At 51.6% G+C, this 8,565-nt stretch overlaps 1 protein-coding gene across 6 annotated transcripts in view; it reads right to left on the reverse strand.

Annotated features, from left to right (window-relative positions):
• Window positions 1-6: 6 nt before the first annotated feature.
• Window positions 7-8,565, reverse strand: part of LOC144225979 (neuronal vesicle trafficking-associated protein 2) — a 94,066-nt gene continuing 85,507 nt past the window's right edge. For all 6 annotated transcript variants that reach the window (XM_077757292.1, XM_077757288.1, XM_077757291.1 and 3 more), the window contains 2 exons: window positions 2,711-2,821; window positions 7-284 (listed from right to left, as the gene is read on the reverse strand). In XM_077757292.1, coding sequence (XP_077613418.1) covers window positions 93-284; window positions 2,711-2,821 — 303 coding nt within the window. In that variant the 3' untranslated portion in view covers window positions 7-92. The remainder of the gene's footprint in view (window positions 285-2,710; window positions 2,822-8,565) is intronic.

The raw sequence follows: 8,565 nt of genomic DNA on the forward strand, positions 1-8,565 counted from the left end.
GGAGTACAGTGGTGTCTTGTAACTGGAGCTTGGCTTAGCCGGTGGGGGGGGGTCCCCCTCCGCACCCCCCCATTCTGGCTGGGGGTGGGCCTCTAATGGCCCTGGGTCTTGGGCGGCTTGGGCTCATGGATGACAGCAGCCGCTGACAGCCATGGCCCAATGGCCCGAGCAGTGCTCTGCTTGGCCACACTGTAGTGGCTGATGACCGTGTAGAAGCGGCTTCTGGAGTTGGGGTCCTGGGATGAGTAGTAAGCATCCAGGGAGGCCGGGATACAGCGCTTGTGCTGAGGAAGAGAGAGACAGTCAGTGGGAGCTCAGCAGATGGCTTCCAACCCAACCTACACCGGGGCCACCCCATCTGGGGGCCATCAGCACACGGGGCTCTCAGCCAGACGGCAGGCGATGTCACCTGGCCTGGGCCCGGCCTTCTGCAGGCTTTCTCCAACATCATCACCATCGTGGTGATTTCTTTCTACTCAAAGCCAGAAAAAATAAGCCCCGACTAGACGGGTGGTTGCCAGAGGCAGGGGTTGGGGGGAGAGGTACAGGAGAAAGTGGTAACAAGGTACAAATTTGCAGTGATTAAATAAAGAAGCCCTGGAGAGGTCATGGACAATGGTGACTCTAGTTAGCAGTACTGCTATTGTATATGTGAGAGCTGCTAAGAGAGTTGATCTTAAAAATTCTTATCACAAGAAAAAAATTTTTATAGCTATAGAGTGACAGCCATTCACCTGCTTTACTGCGATCATTCCAAAATATATGCAGATATCGAATCATTATGTTGATTTCTGAAGCTAACGTGATGTTATTTGTCAACTATTCCTCGATTTTAAAAAAGAGAGAAAGAAACCTGATGCCGATACTAACCCAAGGTCCTCTGTCTACTGACTGTGGAGTTGCAGGGGACACTGGTAGTAACCCATCGGGCCTCGTGGTCAGGCGGGTCCACCCATCCCCCAGTCGCTCCTCCGGGCCAATTGGTCCCACCCGTGGCTATTTCATGTCTTTGATTTTATACTTCTAACTCCTCTCTCTTATATCAAAATCTTTGGTTCCTAGTAACATTGATCGAATTGTATATTTGCGTTATCCTATGATATATACCAAATGGTCAAAAAATAACACTAATATTAGGACTAAGAGACTATTGAAGCAACTTTAAGATTTCTCTGCAGCTTTCTGTGTCCTTAGAATATATCCCAGGGAGGGCGTGCAGTCAATGCTCTATGCTCTGAAGTCATTTGGAATATTTATGTTCTTGGTACATTTATGTTCCAAATTTGACGTGGAGCTAGATCCTTTGTTAAGCTTCTTTTTAATTTTTAGAAATTACGTTTTCGTCTTTACTTCTTCAATTTGTCAGACATTTACAGACACCAAGGACAAATATGTAGCAAGATGTATCCAGGGAAGCCTTTCTCCTCCTCCTTGTCCTCTCTACTCTTTTCCGTCCCTTCCCCCAAATAATCACTTTTCTTAGTTTTTTTTAAATTTATTCTTCTAGAATCTTCTTCTGAAAATATAAGCAAATATCCTTCACCTCTTCTTTTCCTCACACAAAGGCAGCACCTTTTCCTCTTCATTACAGTTTGGAGGATATTCCAGGCCCGTGTGTGGGGACCTTCCTCACTCACGGTGGCGAAGAATTCCCTTGTGTGACTATATCATAGCTCAGTCAACTGTCTCCTATCGAGAGTTGTTGCTGAACTTTCAGAACCTCAGCTTTGAACTACTAGGAATTCAGTCTTTGAAAGTCAAAATTGGCAGACCCAAAGGCCATGTGTCTCCGAGGGAGAATATTCCCCGTTGGAATTTAGGAATTCCTCATTTAGGAATGTAATGTGTCATTTGGAAACCTCACTTATCATAAACATTCTTACCCTGTTTCCTCATATGTAAAACAGGGGCAGAAAAACCTATTTTTTTTCAGAATGGGTATACAGTTCAACTGACATAATGTTTGTGAAAACAGCTAAGAAAGGGTGCAATTTATAATAGGTACTTTGTAAATGAGAATTTATAAATATTTGTATCACCTGTTTTTGCTGTAAAGCAAAGTCTGTCTTTAGTGCAACTAATACTTGTTGAGAGCCCATTATCTAATAGGTCCTTTGCTAACTGGTTTTACCTAAATTCTCTCCTTAAGGCCTCACAAAAAGCTTGGGGGTAGGTATTCTTAGAGCCCATTTGACAGGCAAGAAAACTGAGGTTCAAAGGGGCAAGAGATGCCCCAACGCCAGCCAACTGGTTCGGTTCTTCAAGGGGAGGAGCAGTCAGAGCAGGGTTCGGAGCAAAGGGCCCCCCAGCAGGACTCAGGGAGACCTCAAAAGCACCCGCTCCCCATGCTCCCATCTCCACGGACCAACACCGGGCCTGGGAATCAGACATCACACCAAAGAAGGCCAGGCAGAGCTTTCTGCAGAGGGACCAGCCCATCTCAAGCGGGAGGGAGCTCTCCCTGACCGCTGACTTGCAGCCCAAAGCTGGAGCACCTCTGGACTCCTGACTCTGGAGAGCACCATCTGGGAGGAAGAACTCTACTGCCTGCCGGAAGGAAACCGTGTCCTCCATGGAACTCCTTGCCTGGCACACAATACATTTTAAAGAGTCTGCAGGGAGGTTGCCTGAATTTGGACAACAACGATAAACCCTCCCACTGAAGCTGGCAGTCTCCTGGGGCCCCCCCCACCGGCCAGAGGCCCCTTACCTTATAGACAAAGCCCTCTGGGCAGCTGTGGTCGTAGGTGAAGGCTTTGTAAACCACCAGGAACACGATGCAGGCAAGGAAAGCGAGGGCCAGGCTGACGAGAATGGTGACCTGGAGGAAAACAAAGCTGAGAGTCATCCAGCCTCAGCCCCACCTGCCTGCAGCCGGCCACGCAGGCAGCCTTCATCCAGAGCTGGAAGGCAACGCGGTGTGTCAGAAAGGGCAGGGGCCTGGAGCCTAGGGAACAGGCTCTGTGTCACTCTGTCACTAAGTTGCACAGTGATCTGGAAAGCACTTGTACTCTTTGGGCCTCAGTTTCCCCCTTCTGCTAGACACTTTCTGAAGCTCCTTCTCAGCCCAAGTGTGATTCTTCCCCTCATTTCCCTTTCCTGTTAATTGTGTGCACGTGCAAAGGTGGGGGTGGGGGTCAGGGGGTGGTGATCATTAAGCCACCTGTCACTTCCGGTGCTCCCACCTTCCACCATCCCCCCTCCCTACCACTACTGAATTCCCATCTCAGACACAACTGCCTCTTTCACCTCCACTTGGACATGCTGCAGGCACCGTAGACACATTTCCAAACCATACCCCTGTCCCTCGCCCTCCCACATCTGCTCCTCCTGCATTTTTCCCCAACTTCACCTTTGCAGTCACTCGGGCCAAACGTCCTGACTCCTTTTCTCATATTCTACATCCAATCTACAGCAGAACCTATCGTGTTCGCCTTCAAACATATCCGTAATCCAATAGCTTCTTACCACCCTGGCCATCTCCAGCCCGGCCAAGCCATCGTCACTTCTCACGTGCAGTTCCAAAGCCACCCCTCACTAGCAGCCCCTTGACCCCTGCAAAGTAGTCACACACAGCACCCTGAGAGGTCCTTTCAAAATCTAAGTCAGGGCACGTCCCTTCTCTGCTCATCTACCAGTCCCCAAATTACTCACAGCGAAGGCCCAGCTCCTAACCATTATCTACAAGCAAGCTTTAAAAAAATAACACCACACTAAACAGGCTGGAGGCACCATCAGGGTTTATCCAAAAGGAGTAAATGGCTAATTTCAGAGGTCCCTCTAGGCTTGCGCTGACCCCGTCCCACTCTCTCTGTACAAAGCAGGAGGGTAACCCCCATGGTATCAGGCACCTAGCGTTACAAGCAGAATTGTTTCCATGTTATTTTTAAAAGGTGGCCGCCTTTTGAGTCAGTTGGCCCAGGAATATGGCAGAATTCCTCTGACGGAGAGAAGATTTCTTTGATTCGGGGGAAAAAATCAAGTCGCCCTAAGGGGTCCCCATCCCACCTCCTTCCCAAACCGGGAAGGACAGAGGAGACAGAAGTCTATGTTGCTCCAAATGAATGGAGTTGTTTGTTGGCAGCTTTAAAAACTGGGGGTGGGGGTGGGGGGGATGGGCTTTGAAAAGGAAAGAGGAAGACAGATATGGGAGGTGACCCTCTAAACCGATGGCCAGGCACTGTCCATGAGAAATAGCCCATGCATGTGTATATAAAGGTTTAGGACAGTCTGCTATGATGAGACAAGAAAAATATATATCTGGATCTTGCTCCCAGTTCTTGGCACGGAACTCCTAAAACCATTATAATTTCCTAAATGATAGGAGTACTAGAAGCATCTTTTGTTCTAATATTTGGGTTTTGTGCCCAGTTCCTGAAATAGCCCAGATCCATAAAGATGAGAGGAGTGTTTTTTATTATTCATAACAAGTCCCTGAGTTTATGTTAATGACGGGACTTCTGGAAAGTCCCTAAGGATAGGGGTCGGCCGCCAGGGAGCCAACCAAGTGATGAGAGGGTTGGAACTTGCGACCCCGTCGCCTCACCCACAGGGCAGGGGGAGATTGAGTTTGATCACTGACGGCCAGTGATCTCATCAATCATGATGATCAGTCATATAGAACGAAGCCTCTATAAAAATCTTGAAGAGTTTCAGAGAGCATCCAGGTTGGTGACAAGAAGGAGCCCGTATGGGGGACATGTGGCTCGCCCCACACTCTACACAGAGACAGATGCCTTGTGTTCAGGAACCTTCCAGACTTCGCCCTCTGTCTCTCCTCGGGGGGCTGTTCATTTGTAGCCTTCATAAGAAATCAATAGCACTAAGGAAAGCACTTTCCTGAGTTCTGCGAGCCGTTCTAACAAATTATTAAAACTGAAGAGGAGGTTGTAGGAGGCCCCAGTGAATAAATAGCGAGTCGGTGAGGAGTACAGATGCAGTCTGGGACCTGGGAGCAGCACCTGAACCAGCGCAGTCTTGTGGGACTGAGCCCTTAAACCTGGGGCAGGGCGGGGGGGGTCTGTGCTACCTCCAGCAGCAAGCATCAGAGTCGAGCTACATTATAGGACATCTAGTCAGCATCCCCTGAGTCTTAATCGGAGAATTACTTGGTGAGGGGAAAACCCCACACATTTGATGTCAGGAGTGGTGAAAGGATGGAGGAAAAAGATGTTAGATGGTGACATTTCCAATTCACTTCTAAACTCCGGTCGGCGCTGTGAGCTGCCTCCCCCCACCCCACCCCATGTGCACGCTGTGGCCTGTTGCACACTCACCAGCCTTTCACCCAAGATAGGGGTGGGAGAGTGCAGAGGACAAACCAGAATCCCCCCGGGTAAGATGTGGAGAGGGACGGAGATGTCAGCAGAGGCTGGAACCTGGCACAAGAGAGGCCCCAAATACGCCTACACCCCCTTACGGGTGCTGGAGAGAGTATTTGATTAGTACAAGGAAAGGAGCCATCACAGACCACTAGCTGATGTTAATGACCTACGACTACCTGGTCGACAGATGTTTGAAGCATAGATGTAAAGAATTTTCAATGTCCAGATTTCGCAATAGCCAGAGGCAGAAACAGCCCAAATGTCCATCAAGTGATGCATGAATAAACACATTGTCCACACAACAGAACACTATTCGTGCACCGAAAGGAAGGAAGCACTGGTAGATACCACAAATGTAGACGAACCTTGCAAACATGCTGAAGGAAAAATGTCAGGCATAAAAGGCCACATACTGTATGATTATTTTTCTTTTTTTTTTTTTTTAGAGAGAGAGAGAGTGGGCATAAGCAGGGAAGGAGGGTAGGGGGCAGAAAGTGAGAGAGAGGGGGAGAGAGAGAGAGAATCCCAAACAGGCTCTACACTCATTTCCTGAAAGCCTGTGGCGGTCAGGGAACACAGGGCCGTGAGTCAAGCACAAGCCCTCCCTCGGAGCCTCACAGTCCACAGGGTGAAGGAGAGGTGGGCAGGTGGGGGTGGGCACATGCCACACAGGAGGTGGCACCATGAGTGAGGGCAGCATCACAGGGGACTTCTAGGCCTAACCAGCCTGAAAGTGGGAGGAGGGTGAGGGGTCGCGGATCAGGGAAGGCCTCCTGGAGGAGGCAATGTTGCAAGTGACTTCCTGGAAGAATGCTAGGATAGGGAAGGAAGAAGGTTCTGAGCAAAGACGTCGTATCTGTTGCAGGGTGGCAGCTGGGACCGTTCTGGAAACATCACATGGTTCACCACGGCTGGCCCAGAGGATGCAAGTGAGGAAGACAGAGGTCTGGGGCAACAGGCAGGAGGCAAGAGAACAGGTAAGGAAGGGCCAGGCTAAAACTTGGCTTTATCTCCAGGGTAACAGGGAGCCCCTGAAGGTTTTGAGGAGGGAAGTGACAGGCTACAAATTGTGTTTTGGAAAGATGTCTCCGGGAGCAACAGGGAGGCAGCTTGGCAGGGGCTGGAGGCAGAGAGGCCAGCCGGGAGGCTGATGCACGAGGCCCTGCCCCCAGTGCTGAGGCGGGGCCTGGGGCCATGAGGGTAGGAGGGATGGATACTTCGAGAAGCTCCTGGGAGGTAAGCAGAGTGAGGTGAAAGGGAAGGAGGGCCGGGTTGGCTCTGAGGACAAAGGGTGACATTTGGGCTGGTGTGGATTCTTGTGAACAGAGCAGCACTGGTGGTTGGAAAGGAAATGGGGAGTAGATGAAGGTTCCCGCTGTGCTATCTGGATGAGATGTTCCCTGAGGAAGGATCTCCATGGGACATCCTGGGGGGCTGGCCATCCTCAGCTGGCCCCTCCCTTTCTGGCAGATTCGTTAGTGCTTTGGTCCTGATGGTACAACTCCCAGCACAGAGGGGGATCCTCAGAGAGGACCCCGGGAGAAGCTCCCACCTCCCCGCAAGCACGTCGGAATGCGGAAGCCTGACTGAGGTCCCCGGGCCCTCGGCTTCCCCTCTTGACATGACAATCTGGGACCAGAAAGAAAATCCGGGCTAGATCTGGGTTTCCTCGGAGATGCCATCCTCACCACTGGAAATACTCGCGGCGCCCCGCCCCTCGTGCGTTCATCGGAGCACCCACTCAGCACACACTGATGAGGGGCCCACGGCTGCTGCACAGCGATCGCTGCCAGAGCTGGTGGCAGAGACGGGACCAGATGCTGAACAAGCAGATCACCAAGAAATAATTACAAAACAAGCCCTGGGGAGGACCCGGAAGGGCACAGACCAGGGATAGGGCGGGCCAGGCTGGGAGAAGGGGCTCCAGCTAAGAAGCTTCTGGTCTGGTCCAGGGCGAGGCGCCAGCCCACAGACCCACAGAGAGAGTCTAGGGCCCCGGGGGGCCCGGAAGGAGCAGTGTGGCTGAGACAGGGACAAGGGGAGAGGACGCAGAGACGAGGCATCATAGGGCTTTGAGACCAAAGCCACCCTTGTCCTGTCCAGGACAGGAGAGGCACCTCCCACACATCCCTGTGCCTTCAGCTAACAACCTGCTCCGTCTCAGCTCCCAGGGCCAGCCTCCAGCTCAGGCCACCAGTCCCCGGCTCCGCACGGTCCCCTCCAGCCAGGCCCAGCCCACGGAGGGCTTCTGCACTTGTGCTTCTCAGCCCGGAACTCCCGCGTGACCTTCCTGTCAGGGAGAACGGCCCAGCCCTCTTCCCCTTCCCTGCCCGGCTCTGTACGGGGTCTGCTTAGGCAGCTCTGAGGGTGCCCACTCTGTCACCATGACCTGCTCACACCTCTGACCCCTCCCTTCCCCGGGGAATGCCTCAGGCAGCGAGGGAATCTCATCCTCTCTCGTACGCCTGCCACCGTGATTCCCACAGACGGGCACCAGCAAACATCTCCTGAACTTGAACGCTGAATCGAATGAAGACCACACGCATGCACGTACACACTCTTCCCCAGATGTACACAAGCAGACAGATGTGCAAGCTGGTCCAAACCACATTGTGTTTATGCAGGATGGAGCACTGAATTACATGCGCTTGGCCGTCTGTTCTTCTCCGTCCTCGATTCTCAGCCCCATCCGCTACAGCCCCCAACACATGCTCAAACAAAAGCACCTTAACCTCGAAAAGGATCAGGATTTGGGTTGGAATCCGCGAAGACCTGCCTGAGATGTCTCCTCAAGCTTTCGAGCATAGGTCAGAGAGAGCACAGAGAAAGAACTCAACACAGGGTATGTAGCTCGCAGCTCTGGCAAAGCCGGGCCGAGGCAGGGGCCATAATGACCACCCACCGTGAGCCATACATCCGTACAACAGTAGTAACAATACTAATCATAGGTGCTAAGAGTTATTGGGAACTTACTGTATATGAATATTGGCACAATCATAAGCAACAAGTAGATTATCCCCACTTTGCCTATGGATAAACTGAGGCTCTGAGAGGTTAAGTGACTTTCCCCAGTTCCCACAGATAGGTTCAGACAATACACAGAGGCACCTAAAGGGCACCTTGACCTCTCCACTCCAGGACCAGCTCAGTATCTTCCGCTTCAGTCAGAAGACAAGGCCTTTGCTGATTTGTCTTCAACTCCACCCACCCCCCCTCCCCCCCCCGGGCCCCCCCCCTCCCC

Source organism: Crocuta crocuta, unplaced genomic scaffold (assembly GCF_008692635.1).
Source record: "Crocuta crocuta isolate KB4526 unplaced genomic scaffold, BGI_CrCroc_1.0 scaffold131, whole genome shotgun sequence".
Lineage (NCBI taxonomy): Eukaryota > Metazoa > Chordata > Mammalia > Carnivora > Hyaenidae > Crocuta > Crocuta crocuta.